Source organism: Perognathus longimembris, chromosome 19 (assembly GCF_023159225.1).
Source record: "Perognathus longimembris pacificus isolate PPM17 chromosome 19, ASM2315922v1, whole genome shotgun sequence".
NCBI lineage: Eukaryota > Metazoa > Chordata > Mammalia > Rodentia > Heteromyidae > Perognathus > Perognathus longimembris.
Genome location: NC_063179.1, coordinates 17,760,788 through 17,778,013, shown reverse-complemented (window position 1 = coordinate 17,778,013; position 17,226 = coordinate 17,760,788). Strand labels below are relative to the sequence as shown.

General features: G+C 38.6%; 1 protein-coding gene and 1 long non-coding RNA gene across 3 annotated transcripts in view; one reads left to right on the top strand and one right to left on the bottom strand.

Moving 5' to 3' along the window:
• The window catches only part of Golph3 (golgi phosphoprotein 3), a 41,866-nt gene extending 25,419 nt beyond the window's left edge, over positions 1 to 16,447 (top strand). The window contains exons 2-4 of one of the 2 annotated variants that reach the window (XM_048368578.1): positions 2,115 to 2,246; positions 5,331 to 5,445; positions 14,516 to 16,447. In XM_048368578.1, the coding sequence (XP_048224535.1) occupies positions 2,115 to 2,246; positions 5,331 to 5,445; positions 14,516 to 14,940 (672 nt within the window). In that variant the 3' untranslated portion in view covers positions 14,941 to 16,447. The remainder of the gene's footprint in view (positions 1 to 2,114; positions 2,247 to 5,330; positions 5,446 to 14,515) is intronic. The other variant, XM_048368579.1, reaches the window with a different exon arrangement.
• Positions 2,575 to 4,236, bottom strand: LOC125367855. Its single transcript, XR_007214170.1, has 2 exons — positions 3,711 to 4,236; positions 2,575 to 3,666 (listed from the first exon to the last, which is right to left on the bottom strand). It is a non-coding gene; the product is annotated as an uncharacterized LOC125367855 (long non-coding RNA).
• Positions 16,448 to 17,226: the final 779 nt, after the last annotated feature.

Below are 17,226 nucleotides of genomic sequence, written 5' to 3'. Positions count from 1 at the left end.
CAGTGCTCAGGCCCTGAGTTCAAGGCTCAGGACTGGCCAAAAAAAAAAAAGAGTCTCATGTTCTTTGCTGTCTGGGCTGGCTTCAAGCAGTAGCTAGGATTATAGGTATGAGCTATCATCACCTGTCCACAGAAATATCTTTTTTATTAATTTATTAATTGAACACAATTTTTTTTGACAAGGTGTTGTGCAAAAAGGGTACAGTTACATAGTAGGGCAGTGTGTACATTTCTTGTGATATCTTACGCCCTGTTTTTCTATCCCTTCTCTAGGTCAGGTAGACACATATACAACATACAATGTATCAAGAACATATACAGTAGCCACGTGGCCAAGCCCAAGAAAGTTCGCCTAGAGCTTTAAATGTAATGTCGATATTAGACAATATGTCGACAGTAGTCTTATATGAACGTACATATATAGCTTTTGAGCTATTGTATTCCCCTGAGAGGTCAATTTTTGACCTTTATATGTTGAGTAATTGTTTGGTTTTAGTTACATACTGTTGGGTCGCTGCCCCAATCCTGTGGGGAATACTATTTGACAAGCAGTTTTTGGTTTCACAGACTTGGTCTCTACTGTCTCTCCGTCTCCCTTCCACAGAAATATCTTGTATCATGTAGTGGTTATATCTGTTTTAGTGTATTTGCGCAATACTTTTTTGGGGGGATAGTTTTTTTTAATATCTATATTAGTTACATGGGGGGGTTATTACATTTTCATATGTTTGCATTGCATTCCAATTATATTTCTTTATCATTCTAGTTGAAAGGGATTGAGCTATGAAAGAGATTGAAAATGTGAATATTGTGAAATAGGTTATTTGTAACTATGGAAATTGAAGTGTAGTCTGTTGAATTTAGTTGAGATCTGTTTCTACCCTTCTATTCTCATGAAATTGGATTGTTGTGCTTCCTCCAGACCATGTTACCCTCTTCTGAGCCTTTGCTTTCTGAAGCTGATGGCAGCAGCCTCAAATTTCTGAACTTGGACAGAATATTTGCTTTCTGGTGTAATGCCTGGTGTAACAGTATCCCTTGATGCCTAGATGTATATAGTTCCCCCGCCCCCCAAGCTATTCTTTCTTCTTTCATTCTCTTTCTTAGGGCCAGATACGGTCCATTTACTACTTGTTTCTCCATACCTTAGGAACATAGCCATTCCATTTGTTCATGGGGCTGTGCATGTTTTTGTTTGTTTAAATACATTCTTCTAGCTGGACACCACTGGGCTCGTGCCTGTAATCCAATCCTAGCTACTCAGGATGCTGAGCAGTTTGAAGTTAGCCCAGGCAGAAAAGTTCCCAAGAGACTCTTATCTTCAGTTAACCACTCAAAAACTGGAAGTGGTGCTGTAGCTCAAGTGATATAGATTGCTAGCCTCGAGCACAAAGAGGCTCAGGAACAGCACCTGGATGCCATTCAAGCCCCACAACCAACCAAAAAAAAGAAAGAAAGAAATTGGATTTTTACATTTTGATAGCAAGGGATAAATGAATGTTTTAATTTTCTGCAAGACCAAATTGTTAGATTGTTTTTCTTGAGTTCCTCAGTTTGCTCACCTATCCTTTTATTGAAATACTATAATCTAGCCTGACACTGGTGGCTCATGCCTGTGAGCGTAGCTACTCAGGAAGTTGAGCTCTAAGGATTATGGTTCAAAGACAGTCTGGGCTGAAAAATCCATGAGATTCTTATCTTCATTTAACCACCAGAAAACTGGAAGTGGTACTGTGACTCAAAGTGGTAGAAGGCTAGCCTTGAGCAAAAGAGCTCAGGGATAGCGCCTGGGCCATGAATTCAAGCTCCACAAGCAACAACAACAACAAAAACAACCAGAAAACTATAATCTATGACTATCAGCTGAGTATCCTGAAGCTTACTAATAAAGCATAAAGTAGGTTGTATGTAAAACTGATCTCAAAACTTATTTATTTGGTGTATTCTGTAAGAGTACATTGAAAAGATACAGTGCTAAAAATTCATTGTACTTTTTTATTGTCCAATCATAGGAAGACATATAAAATGGAAGGTACCAAGTGACTGGCTAAAAAATCATTTTTATTTTTGACTTGGATTCAAGGTAAATGAACTACTTTTTTTCTTTTTAAATAGGGTTACACATCATTTTGGAATGACTGTATATCATCTGGATTACGTGGCTGTATGTTAATTGAATTAGCATTGAGAGGAAGGTTACAACTAGAGGCTTGTGGAATGAGGCGTAAAAGTCTATTAACAAGAAAGGTAAGAGGATTTCTAAATAAAAGGAGTTTTATATTGCTTAAAATGAAAAATAGCCTTAAAAAGTGATTTTACAATTGCATTTAATGGATTGTTTCTATATCCTCTTTTGCATTCTTGCATTCATCCCTGATGAATATGTAATGTAGTCCACTATTGGGATTACTGTCCACTGAGCTCACATAATTACAAAGATGCTCAACTTCATTTTGCTGCTTTTGGAAGTCATAAATTTAGGACTTGACAAAACTTAACAACAAAACAACTCAAATTAGCTATCCAGAGGCTCTTGATCTTCCAGGCATACTATAAGTATATTTCAAGCCTCTTCTCCACTGTGAAGGTATGGGTGGATAATGTTTGTGGTAAAATGTAAACAATATTGGCTAGTTCTTAGAACTTTTAACTTCAACCTCATTTTCAAATATTCAAGACTGTTTCTCTTTCTACATGTTGTGTTTCATAGAGGCATGGTGTTTTAAACTTTTTTCTCTGATACATTGTATTAATAAATAAACTAGGCAGTGACTCTGCTAGTGAACCCCCTTGACTTTTTTGTTGTCGTTGTTGTTAATCCTGGAGTTTGAACTCAGGGTCTGGGCACTATCCCTGAGCACTCGTCAAGTGCTCTACCACTTGAGCCACACCTCAGCTTATAATTTTTGGTAGTTATTGGAGGAGATAAAAAGTCTCATTGACTTTCCTGCCTAGGCTAGCTTTGAACTGCAATACTCAGATCTCAGACACTGGAGTAGCTAGGATAACAGACATGAGCCACCAATGCCCAGCTGAACTCGTTATTTTTGAGGTTGGGGCTTCCAGCTGGGGTGAATACTTGTATCTTGGATCCACCTATTTTAGGTTTCCTGATGTAGTTGAGGAATAGGTGCTTGTCATTACATCCACCTTCTTTTGAAATGGAATCTTAAAACTTTTCTTGGGCTGTCCTGGAACTGCAACTTCCCTGATTTCAGCCTTCTATGCAGCTGAGATGACAGGAACACACTGGCACCTGGCTGCTTTAGTTATTTTTGAGGTAGGATCTTGTGTTTATGCTCAGGAGTGCCTGGACAGATTCTTCCTGTGTAGCCGAAATGATAGTTGTGTGCCACAATACCCAGCTATGGAGTGCTTTCCTGATCTCTGCTTCCCAAGTAGCTGAAATTTCAGGTATAAACCACTTTATACTTTAATTAATAGAGAATTTATATTTTATTTATGTTATAATAAAGAATTTATGATTGAGAATAGTTAGCTTGTAGGAAAGAAAAGCATTAATGTTCTCATGAAAGTTAATATGCAAAAAAGTAAGCATTAGTGGGTTGTAGGTAGGTGGTTCAGTGGTAGAGTGTGTGCGTAGTATTTGTAACCCCCTTCCCCCCCTTCAATATTACTCCAAAACATATTTTACACCCCCCACCCCCTCCTTGAGACAGGTGTCACTATAGTGCAAAGCAAGCCTGAAACTTGATTTGTAAACCAGGCCTACCCTTAAACTTTCCCATCTTTCTCCCTTAGGTTCCCTAGTATTAGGGTTATGGATTTGTGCCATAGAAAATTATTTGCATGGGACTTTATTTTATTTTAGAATTTCTGTTCATTTTTATCTCTTTTTTGGTTGAACATGAAGCTTGAACTCAGGGCCTGGGTGCTGTTCCTGAGCTCCTTTTCTCAAGGCTAGCATTCTACCACTTTGAGCAACAGCCCCACTTCGGGTTTTTGAGTGTTAATTGGAGATGAAAAGTGTCACAGGAACTTCTCTGCCAGGATTGTCTTTGAACCACGATCCTCAAATCTCTCAGCCTCCTGATTAGCTAGGATATTAACAGGTGTGAACCAACAGATCCTGATTAAAGGTTTGTATAATCAAACTTGTTGGTACCTTCTTAAGAATTTTTTTTTGGGTGGGTGGGGGGGCTGGTCCTGGGGCTTGAACTCAAGGCTTGGGCACTGTCCTTGAGCTTCTTTTGCTCAAGGCTAGCACTTTACCACTTGAGCCACAGTGCCACTCTGGCTTTTTCTGTTTATGTGGTGCTGAGGAATTGAACCCAGGGCTTCATGCATGATAGCATGATAGGCAAGCATTCTACCACTAAGCCACATTCCCAGCCCCTTTCTTAAGATTTTTCATAGTGGTAGCAGTCTATAAGTCTTTTTCATTTCCCAATTCATATTTCCTTTTAAAATATTTTATTATGGCAAAAACTCAAAGGAGCCAGTTTGTTAGGTCTTTTTTTTTTTTTTTTTTTTGGCCAGTCCTGGGCCTTGGACTCAGGGCCTGAGCACTGTCCCTGGCTTCTTTTTGCTCAAGGCTAGCACTCTGCCACTTGAGCCACAGTGCTACTTCTGGCCATTTTCTATGTATGTGGTGCTGGGGAATTGAACCCCCCAGGGCTTCATGTATACGAGGCAAGTGCTCTTGCCACTAGGCCATATTCCCAGCCCCTGTTAGCTTGTTTTAATGACACTGGAAAAAATTATTTCTCTACTAATTCTAGTGTCACCTTGTGGCATGTGGCTCCCCCAACCCCCAGAGGCTTGAACTTTTGGTTTTCTTGCTCACAGATGGCACTTTACTACTAGAGCTATGCTTCCATTCTGTTATTTTTCTGGTTAATTGGAGATGAAGTCTCCAATTTTCTGTGGCTAGCCTTAGAACCCAAATCCTCCAGATCTTAGCCTTCTGAATGTCCAGGATTAGATGAGAACCACTGATACCTGGCAGAAATATAATTTTAAACATACATTGAACTTTCCCATATGATTTGAGTATTTTTGGAACTAAAAATGTTTAAAGAATGAATTTCTGTATCAGCACAAAGTACAGACCAAATGGAACTATAGTAAGTATAAACAGTACTGGCATTTTGCTTTATTACTTAGGATGTAGTTGCTTTATTTTCTTTAGTTGTACCTGGTCTCGTTAGTACCAAAGTCCTTCACAGAATTAGTTAAAAATTTGAACCTTGGTGCTGCAGGAACAGTTGGCTTTTATTATGAATTTTTTGCCTAATTATGGCTTTTATTAACTGAGGTCATACCAGAAAAGAGGAATCGATGGATCATTTCGTATTACTTCTATTTTAGGTGATCTGTAAATCAGATGCTCCAACAGGGGATGTTCTTCTTGATGAAGCTCTCAAGCATGTAAAGGAGACTCAGCCTCCAGAAACAGTCCAAAACTGGATTGAGTTACTTAGTGGTAAGCTGCTATGTAAAAATTAAACATTGAATCCCATTTAAAAGAGTACTAAAAACTTTAAAAATCCTTTTGAAAGGAACCTGTGAAACAGGAGATTGCTTAGTTCTTTAACTTGAAGGCTCATCAGGTCTTGGATTTATCAGGTTCATGGTATTTTGCTCATTAAATGGAGATGGAAACTCATGAACTTCTCTGCCTGGGCTTGCTTGGAAGCAGGACCCTCTTAAGTCTCAGTTTCTTGTGTAGTTGGGATTACAAGCATGAATTATCAATGCCTGGCTTATCTTTTTGCTTTTTAAATAAAATTCCAGCTTCTCTAATAAAAATGAGCAGATAATGAATGAGAAATAGTGTTCTTCCTTCAAATTCTCATTAGGTTTCATTAATGCTGACTACTACATACACTGTTCAGGGTAGGTGGAGCAGTGGGGTTGGGGATGGGGATGTCTGCAGATGCTCTACTTGATCTTGATCTTAGGATGCCATCTCTATTAATGGCTCATTGGGCTTGAGTTTAATAACTTGTCTAGGACACCAGAGCCCCTTTAAAATGTGTATTCTTTAAATTAATGTTGACTCGAGAGGTTGGGTTGATATTTACCTAAATATTGTTCATGAATGAATCTTGACAGTCTTAAGTGTCCATTGGACTTGGCTCTGGATTTGGGCTATGGTACTGTTCCCAACTGATTGAATTGTTAGAAGTCTCTAAGGCCTTCTCAAAACTATTTAAATACAGTAATGATTTTGTAGAATTTTTAAGTATTTGAGTAAAATGTGAGGCTTATAATTAGTGGGTGTTTTTTGTTTTTAACACTCAATTTTAGATTGTAAATACCAGAACATTGCCTGTAGCTAGATGCTTGTTCTTGACATATGTTAGGAATGAGCTGCCATTTCAGCATAAAAGAAGAGGATTCTGAGTGAAAAGAGAGAAAAAAGCACATTTCTCTTAAATTAAGGAAATGATAGGGATCAGTGGTGGAGTGGCTTGGTGTTTGCCTGGCACGCCTGAGGCTGGTTCAGTTCTATTCCCGAAAAAGAGAAAAGGAAAGTAATCTTACCCCATCCAATGAAAATACGAAGGTATTAGTTTGATGGTTCAAAACACTTTTTTATGTGATAAGGTATATATAGTGTGGCATTTACTATTTTTAGCATTTTGCCAGGCTGGCCCTCTAGTCTTTCTGCTTATACTTTCTGAGTAGCTGGGATTATACGCATGACTGACCTCATTTTAAGCATTTTAAACTAGGAAATATCTTTGTTTGCTGTCTAAAACTTTTTGGCAGCACTGAGTGGTAGAGGGCTTTCCTAGTACATGTCATGGGAGGTGTCCTGGGTTTAGCACTGTCGAAACAATAGCAACAAATATGTCGGTACCAAGTACCAGCTATTTGTTGTCTTGACATTGGTCCTTTTGGAGGGTGGGGGCTGGTCCTGGGGCTTTAGCTCTGGACTTGGACACTGTCCCTGATGCTCCTTTTTTTTTTTTGCTCAAGGCTAGCATTCTACCACTTGAGTCATGGCACACTTCTGGCATTTTCTATGATTAATTAGAGCTAAGAGTTGCATGAACTTCACTGTCCAGGCTGGCTTTGAACCATGATACGTGGATCCTCAGTCTCATGCTTGGCAGTTTTTGTTTTGTTTTGTTTCTTTTTTGTTTGTGTGTGGGTAGGCAGAGGCTTGTCCTAGGGCTTCAACTCATGGCCTTGGGCAAGAACTGAACAAAAGGGAGCCTACATTTTAGGAGTAGAAGTAGTATGGTAAAGTTGGTCAGTCTGGTATGCTGTGCTGTATTATTAAGGGAAACATGAATATTTGTGAAGAAAATGAGTAATTAGCATGGGTGTGAGGCAGAGGTGACACCAGGAAACAATACAGAAATAAGAGGTTTTAACACAAAGGATTTTAATAAAAAAGTTTCTTTACTTGTGGAAGGGATAAGTAGTAGGTTTTTTTTTATTATTTACAGTGTACATATATTCATGTTAAAATTTTATACAATTTAGACATTTCTTAAGTCTTAATAATTAAGAATTAATAAAGGTACATAATGTCAAAGTAAATACCTTTTTTAATTTTTAATGGTATTGTGGTTTGAATTTGGCTTTGTGTATCTTAGGTAGGTGCTCTACCAATTGAGCCCCAGCCAAATCATCTTTTAACGTTAAAGTTTAAAAGCTGGGCTGGAAATGTGTCTTAGTGGTAGAATACTTTCTTTGCATGCATGAGGCTCTGGGATTGATTCCTTGGTACCACACAAAACAAAAAAATAAGATTAATACAGTTTAAAAAAGAAAAATAATTAAAAATTATTTTTAAAAAGATTTAAAAGATTCCAGGCACTGGAGGCTCGTACCTGTAATCCTTAGCTACTCAGGAGGCTGAGGTCTGAGGATTGTGGCTCAAAGCCAGCTGGGACAAGAAAGTCTGAGAACCTTATCTGCTGTTACTGCCAAAAAACTGGAAGTAGAAGTGTGGCTGGTTCACATGGTAGGATGCTAGCCTTGGGCAAAAAAGCTCAAGGACGGGGCTGGGGGTATGGCCTAGTGGCAAGAGTGCTTGCCTCGTATATGTGAGGCCCTGGGTTCAATTCCCCAGCACCACATATATAGAAAATGGCCAGAAGGGGCGCTGTGGCTCAAGTGGTAGAGTGCTAGCCTTGAGCAAAAAGAAGCCAGGGACAGTGCTCAGGCCCTGAGTCCAAGCCCCAGGACTGGCAAAAAAAAAAAACTCAAGGACAATGCCCAGGCCTCAAGTTCAAGGTCAGGACTGGCTGGCGTGCACGGGGGTGCACATGGCATGCACACAAGCAAAAGTTTTTAAAAGCTATTCATGTTTGAGTACTGGGAAGTGTGGTGTGTGGCTCATTTGTTAGAACCCCTGCCTAACAAGCGCAGAGCTGAGTTAAAACTTCAGTACTATCTCTCCCCTTCCCCCTCCAAAAAAATAGTTTTCTGAAGTTTTAAATATACAGGATGCAGGGAGCTGTTTATAGCATGATGTCCAGGAAGATGGTTCTTCTAGTGAAATTATTACTATTATTTTGCTAGTCCTGAGGCTTGAACTCAGGGTCTGAGCATTGTCCTTGGCTTTGCTAGCATGCTACCAGTTGAGCCACAGACCCACTTTTGGCCTTTTCTATATATGTGGTGCTGAGGAATTGGATCTTGGTCTTTATGTATACGAGGCAAGCACTTTGCCATTAGGGCCATATTCCTAGCCCCCTAGAGGAATTATTTATGTGCCCATCAACATGTCATTGTCCACTGAAGTAATTACCGGACAGTAGACATTGGCTTTGAAAAATTTTACTCTTTATATTTATATATGCTTCTTAGGATTTCTTTTACAAAAAAAAATGAGGTACATATATAAATACAGTTAAATTTGCACATTTAACTTAGCTGATCTTTCCACATACAGAATAAATAATTTAGTGTTAAGGAAAACTGAATTATAGTAACATCTCTTAATGTAGAGTTTAAACAAGTAGTTATTATGTCCTTAAAGATTTTAAATTGAAGCAGCTAATTCTTTAGCAGCTTCTGTAGATAAGTCAAACCATTTTTGTGCCTTTGTTAGTCTGTCCAAACCTCCTGCATTAGACTGGTGCCATAATTATCATTCAGGAGTGACATTATTTTTTGGATTAGCTTTAAAGGCAGAAATTTCAGGGTATCAAGGTACTTTGACCTCTCTGTTATTTCTGTAGACCTTTTTTTCCTTATATCACAGGAAATATTACTCAAACATTTGAGATATTTCTCATATTGTTTTGGACTTTTATTTATAAGATTTTCTTTCTTTTTTTTAGACTTTTTTTTTTTTTTTTTTTTTGGCCAGTCCTGGGCCTTGGACTCAGGGCCCAAGCACCGTCCCTGGCTTCTTCCCACTCAAGGCTAGCACTCTGCCACTTGAGCCACAGCGCCGCTTCTGGCCGTTTTTCTGTATATGTGGTGCTGGGGAATCGAACCTAGGGCCTCGTGTATCCGAGGCAGGCACTCTTGCCACTAGGCTATATCCCCAGCCCCTAGATTTTCTTATTTTTAATACCTAAAGAGATCTGAATAACTCACTCATTTAAAAAATAGGAAGAAATCTGAATAGCCCACTTCATTTTTTTTTTTTAATATGAGAAATTTGGAATAACCCACTTTTTTGGCATGAGTGCACATGGTTTGCCCTCTTCCAGGGAGTTGCTACAAAAGAAGATGATGATTCGATCCCTTTTTATTACTTCCTCTGAGGCAGAAATGGTTTTCCATAAGGAAGTCCAGTCGTAAATGGAACACCTTAGTAAAAGGTGGGTCTGTATTGAGACTACTTTCATTTTTAGTAGCAACATTGAACTTAAGATACTGTGAAAATTTTGACAGCCAGTATTCATTACACTGTGCCAGATTTAATTAAGGCTAAGGTAAGTGTTGGTATGTTTGTATGACTTCAGTACAATACATAGAAAACTGCCAATCCTACTTCTCTCAAGAGAAAATTTTTTTTTTTTTGGTAGGAGCATTAAAGGAATTTTATGTTTTGATGCCTGTGAGGGGAAATTTAATTAAAGGTCTCTTAAAGTGATCTATTTTGTTATTTTTTCCCTATTGTTTGACAATAGATGGTCAAGCTGTTCTCTGGGGGCACAAGTCCTTTTGCATTTGATGCATTTGACCTTTACTAAATTATAGTTGGTCCACTTGATGTTTATTCTGTTATGCTTTAGTTTTGTGCCAAACAAACATACTAAGGCATATATAATTAGCTAGAGTTTTGAGGAAATCTGCACAGTTAATTGATTTTAGAATTAAAATTTTTTTTAAATAGGCTTTTCAATAAACTTGGCTGTTTTGTTAATTTTTTGTTGTGTAAATGTAACCCCCCCCTCCCCAAATTCATTAGTATTGGCACAAAAATAGACCCAAAGATGAATGGAACAGACTAGAAGACCTGGTAATACACCTTGTACTACTTACAGTTATCTGATACTTTATGAGGGTGCCAAAGATATACAGTGGAAAGAAAGCCTCTTCAGGCATCTATATGCAGAAAACTAAAAGTGGGTCCCTGTTTTTGCACAAATACCAACTCAGAGTGGATAAAAGACCTCAATGTCAAACCTGAAACTTCTGAAACTACAAGAGGGACTAGGAGAACTAGAATGCATAGGCAGAAACTTTTTGGAGAGTCCCAGGGGCACAGCAGAGAGAGAGACTTTACATATGGGATTGTGTCAAACTAGAAAGTTTCTGAATATCAGAGAACTAAACTAGAAAGACAGCCAATCAACTGGGAAAAGCTCTTCATCAGCAATATATCAGACAAAGGCCTAATACCCAAAATATACTAGGAGCTCAAGAAACTAACCCCTCCCCCAAACCTAATAAACCAGTCAGTAAAAGAGCTAAGGAGAAACTTCTCAGAAGAGATAAGAATGGCAAAGAAACATGAGTAAATGCTCATTATCGTTGACTTTAAAGGAAATGCAAATCAAAACAACTCAGATTCCATCTCACCCCAGACTGATTGGCCAACATCATGAATTCAAATACATTTCAGCTGTATTCCTTTTTGAAATTACCAAGGAAATTGAATGCAATGGTTGTTTTTATTTTGTGGGAATTTATTTTTCAGTCCTTTTCATTTGACAGGGAAATATACTTAAGTGATAGTAATCTGTAACCTTTAGCACATAATTTTTGCAGTCCCTCCTTTCTCAAAATACTGTAAAATGACAGTTCCAGGCCACTTTTTAATGTATATATTCAATATATATTTACATACTTAGATATTTAATATATTTACTCTATATGTTTTTTTTTCCTAAATTATATAGACATTCTAATAGCTGTTTCTAAGTTCTTGTCTGCTAATTCCATTATTTGTATCATTTCTAGGTTGTTTCTAACAAGGTTATTTCCATTGTTCCCCCCACCCCACCTCCTTTATTATTTTTCGTGTGTGTGTGTGTGTGTGTGTGTGTGTGTGTGTGTGTGTGTCTCCTGGGGCTTGGACTCAGGGCCTGAGCACTGTCCCTGGCTTCTTTTTGCTCTAGGCTATAACTCTACCACTTGAGCCACAGTGCCACTTCTGGCTTTTTCTCTCTATATAGTGCTGAGGAATCGAACCCAGGGCTTCATGTATGGGAGGCAGGCACTCTACCACTAGGTCATATTCCCAGCCCCTTTCCCCCTTAATTTTGAGTCATATTTTCTGGCTTCTTTACAAGTGTTAGTTTTTTCAATTGTCTGCTGGACATTGTGATTATTAGATTGTTGAGTGCTGGACTTTGTGGTCTTTTTAAAGAAGAATTGTTGAATTGTTTTGGTAGACAGCTCTAAGATACTTATGTCACCTTGTTATAAAGTTTCCTTGGGGCAAGATCAGAGTGGCCAGTATTGACTGGGCTAACGTAGCTCTCTTCTCAAATGTGTTCCCATGAGTGGTGAGTGCCCTGGGTGTTCAGTGGATCCTTTCTTAGAAAAGTTGACACCCAGAAAGTCTTGTTTTCCTCAGCTCTAGATGAGCTTTTAGGATTGCTCATCTTAGAATTTTTCTGATAGTTGTTCTTTGCTTAGCTTTGCAGAGTCTCATCTTACCAGATGTGTTTTTTTTTTTTTTTTTGGCCAGTCCTGGGCCTTGGATTCAGGGCCTGAGCACCTTCCCTGGCTTCTTCCCGCTCAAGGCTAGCACTCTGCCACCTGAGCCACAGCGCCCCTTCTGGCCATTTTCCATATATGTGGTGCTGGGGAATCGAACCGAGAGCTTCATGTGTAGGAGGCAAGCACTCTTGCCACTAGGCCATATTCCCAGCCACACCAGATGTGTTTTAATTTCTAGCCAGAGACTTGGTACAGCATATAGGTTTATAGACCTCCTTTCTTTGTAAAGCTCTTTTCCCCATGTGCTAGAACTTGGCCTCATACATTCTAGCTGCCTTAGCTGCCCTGATCTCTGACCTATGCCTCTAACTTCATAATGTGTAATGACTGCAGTGCTTTGTTTTCCTTCCCTTGGTGTTCTGCTGCCTCCCGGTGCACCTCCAGTTACTAAGCTTGGGCCATCACAGGCCTTACTTAGGTTCCCCTCAGGCTGCCTTATGAGCAATACTCCAAACCAGTTGTTTCATGTATTTTATCCAGATTTCTAGTAACATTTAGGGGTAAGTCCAGAATTGGTCAATTACTGTATCATAGCCCTGTGTACTTGAGTATTAAGTCATGCGGTCAAGTACTTATCTATGGCCATCTGAACAGTAATGTATTTTAAAGTGTCACTGTCTATTAGGAATTTTTGTGATGAAGACAATATTCTATTCTTGTCCTGTGTGGCCAGTAGCCAATGGCTATTTGGCTGTTTGTACTTTTAAGTGTGGCTTGTGCAGTTGAGGAACTGAACTTTTAAATTAATATAAAGTCTAATAGTTCCATGTAATTAATTAATGACTTCAGTACTGAGAAAAACCAGTTTCAAGTTTTCTCTCAGCATTATAAAATTTTAGCCTTGGAGCTTTTGTGTTTGATTTTGTGATTGATCTGTAACAGTTCTAAATTAGGAAAGTGCTGAGGTATTTTTTTTCCAAATCATAAAAATAGTTTATGTTCGTTGGAGATCATTTGAACAAAAAAACTCCAGAAAACAAAAAACAAAACTTTGTCACACATAATAGAAAACCATTGTTTTGATATTTTTTCCAGTCTTCTTATAAAGGAAAAAAAGTGAAAAAACTAGTTTAAGTATTTGTTTCAAGTATGTATAAAATTAAAATTGTAAAATTCTTTGTCCTGTTCCCTCCCTCCCTCCCTCCCTCCCTCCCTCCCTCCCTCGTGTGTGTGTGTGTGTGTGTGTGTGTGTGTGTGTGTGTGTGTGTGTGTGTGAGAGAGAGAGAGAGAGAGAGATGAAGCTTGAACTCTGGGCCATGGAACTGTCTTTGAGCTCTTCAGCTCAAGGCTAGTGCTCTACCAATTGGATGTCTCACAGGCTTTCCTGCCTGGGTTAGCTTTGAACAGTGATCCTCAGATCTCATCCTCCTGAGTAGCTAGGATTACAGGTGTGAGCCACTGGCACCCAGCTTTCTTGTTTTTGTTCTTTTTTCCCCATCGAAGAATAGCATGGATTTTTCTATCTACAGACTGTATGTGTGGCAGTTTCAGGAATAGCATTTAATCAGGGAGCTCTTTTCCTCTTTTGTCTATTTGCTACAGATTGATGTTTATCTATTGGCATCGTCCTGATCCTCAGATCTGAGCCTCTTGATTAGCTAGGATTACAGTGATGAGCCATCAGTACCCAGCCATCATTATCATTCTAAAGATGGAGTCATGCCATGGAGTCCACACTGTCCTAGAACTCATGGTTCTGCTACTTTTGCCTTTTTTTTTTGAGCAGTGCTATAGTTCATATTCAAGGCCTTGTGCTTGCTAGGCAAATGCTTTACCACTTGAGCCCTCTGCTTGCTCCCCTAACCGTTTCTACTTGGGTTATTTTGAGATACAGTTATGTGTTTATGCCCAGAGTAGCCTGGGCCTTGATTCTATTTATGCTTCCCATATAGCTGGAATGACAGACACATATGTCATCATGCCCAGCTTTTTATTAATTGAGGTGAGGGTTTACAAACTTTTGCCAAGGCTGGTATAGAACTGTGATGTTCTCAATTTCTTATCTTCTAAGGTGGGATCACCACCCTTGAACCACTATACCAGGCTCTGCCTCTTGAGTGCCTAGCTTTATTGGCTGTATTTTAGCAACATCTGGAGATGAGAACAGTCTTTTATTTGGCTCATTTCCCCATTAGATTAAGGGCAGCTTTGGTTTGAAGACCACTTTCAGGTAGTCTTAAAATTTTTTTTTTTTTGAGATGTTTGAGTGATGACTACTACTGTCTTTAAGAATGTCCAGGTACTTGGAATTCAGAGGTCCAGCCATAAGAATTTCATTATCTAGTTGGGAGAAAACATTGTTCATTTCTGGAGAAGAATCAAGTTTTACAGCCTAATAGTACAAACATTTTGTAAAATTAGGAAGGAGTACTAGTCATTTCTAACTTCTGAAATCTTCCATTTAGGTGAGACGTGGAATCCATTAAAACTGCATTATCAATTAAGAAATGTACGGGAACGATTAGCTAAAAACCTGGTAGAAAAGGGTGTGCTGACAACAGAGAAACAGAACTTCCTACTATTTGACATGACGACACATCCTCTCACCAATAACAACATTAAGCAGCGCCTCATCAAGAAGGTACAGGAAGCTGTTCTTGACAAGTGGGTGAATGACCCTCACCGCATGGACAAGCGCTTGCTGGCCCTCATTTACCTAGCCCATGCCTCAGATGTTCTGGAGAATGCTTTTGCCCCTCTTCTGGACGAGCAGTATGATTTAGCCACTAAGAGAGTACGGCAGCTTCTTGACTTAGACCCAGAAGTGGAATGTCTGAAGGCCAACACCAATGAGGTTCTGTGGGCTGTGGTGGCGGCCTTCACCAAGTAACTCTGTTAGAATGAAATGTTTCCTTTCTCTCATGTAAACCAGTAGTTTTTCTTCTATTGACTTCTGGTTTTCTGCAGTTTGTACTTTTCCCACACTATAATTGGCTTTTGTTTTTAAGAAATAGTGGGTGGCTATTTCCTTTTTGTATGTATGGAGGATTCTGCTGGTACGAGAGGCCTTCTTTGTTTTTAACAAATTTACTGCCATATTGGCATCCCATTCCCTGTTGCCATTCTTTCTCACTGTTAACCTGTTTTGGGTTTCTGGTACACTTTGACTTTCAAAGTACCTCCAGTCACCTCGCATGCACAGCTTTTGGATTACCTCAGCGTGAGTTTTCCCACATGTGCATGAGCATTTCTCTGGCATTCTGCCTGCAATTCAGACAGAAGTCACAAACAAGGCCTTCAACTCACCAAAGGTAAATATCTGTATCTATTAGGACATTTTTATACATAGACCTCAGTTGAGATGTATACTTAGCAAAATTATTTTTAAATTGAAACAGCACAGTAAATACTTAATATAAAATGCCCCTTGGATTTTGCCTCCCATGTAAATCTATTGTATTATTACACTTGTTATAATTTTAACAATTAAAATCATACAGGTCCAATTGTTTCACAGAGCCAGTTTGGGATGGGCTGCATTCCATTTATGCTATGTATATAGTTTGAATTATATATAAATTTCCCCTTCTGGCCACCCAGTCCCCATCTTAGTATTTTGCAAGATTTAATTAGTTGTACACCTGGTGCCCCTCACTTTGGTCATTATTACTTAATGGCAAAAATAATCCTCTCATTGAAGGAGAGAAAAAGATGTACGCCTGACTGGTCCTAGGAGTTTTTGAGCTGTGCCATTCATGGTACTTTTTGCCTATGCATCTCTTTTTAGGATTTTTTTAATTTCTTGATCTTACTGTTTCTATGATTTTTGTAGGGAAGAGGCTTGTGACCAGTACTAATCTTGAGTACGATTTTTTCTTTTTCTGACCAGAAGTAAATTAATGTCTGCTCTGAAATGTCATTTATCTACTCATACTTTTTGAAGGAAAAATAAATCAAATGTCAGTCCTAGCAGATGTTGCATGTAAATTGGTAGCAAGTAATGACTACAAACTCAGATGATTAAGAATTTTGTAACAGAAAGCTCTGCTATGTTTTAATTTTTTATATACAGTTATAATTAGCACATTGTAAGGCTATAAAACTTTGCTTTTTAAAGTTTATTTTTACTATTTCTTTATCACTGTTTATTGTACCACCATTGGTTTCGTAATGTAAATACTATACATTGAACAAATTAAATGTCAAATTTTTTATTGCCATAGTTCATGTTAATAGTGGGGCTTTCAGGTGTTTAGAAATTTTTGGTTAACACTCAATGCAAAAGAACTAGATGGTGTATAACTCTAGAGTTGAATTTAAGGGATTCTCTAATATGTATACTATCTTTTTATCTGAAATAATAAATAAACTATGATCTTGAAAGTGCCTGAATCACAGCTAGCCTGTCATTCGTATTTTTGTATTCTCAGTTTACTTACAGATGAAATTTTACTTTGTCTAACATTATATTTCAATGCAAGGCTTGGCAAACTTTTTCTTAGAACCAGAATAGTATTTTAGGTTTTGTGAGCCACATATGGTGTTTGTTGGCAACTACTCTATTCCCTCTACTGAATTAAAGCTGTCATTGGAAATAAAGATAAAGGGTGAGGCTATGTTGCAGTAAAACTTCACAGAAACAGGCAGCTGGCATGGACTAGTCTTTGCAATGCATGGGGAAAGAGATTTTTCTGTCCATTAAAAGAAGCCTGTTTTTCTCTCGGTGGTAATATAATATAGAAACTATTAGTGTAAAATTTCTTCTCATAAGATGAATTCCGGAAATAGGTACTGGTATGATAAAGTTTCTTTGCAGGTGGAAATTAGGGTTTTTTTCCTCCTGAGAAGATTTGAGAAGCCAGTAATGGATGTTTCTAAGTTACTCCACTTGACAGCCACGTCAGTATTCTTGAATTAAGGGGTAGGGGACAAGAGCCTGGCCCATACTTGGGTTCATGTGCGTGCTCACTAGTGCTGTTTGCCTTTGGTTCTGCTTCAGGACATATTTCTCCATCCAGAGGGAAGGAATGATTGTACAGTCTTGGGGGGCTGGTAGTTATCTAGGACTCATTTTCACACAAAGGCTGTTTGTTATCATCTTTAAAGCAGGAATGATGTGTCTCCATGGAAATAAGCAGTAGTTCCACTGCTTAATGGTATTTTGGTTAAAAGCCAT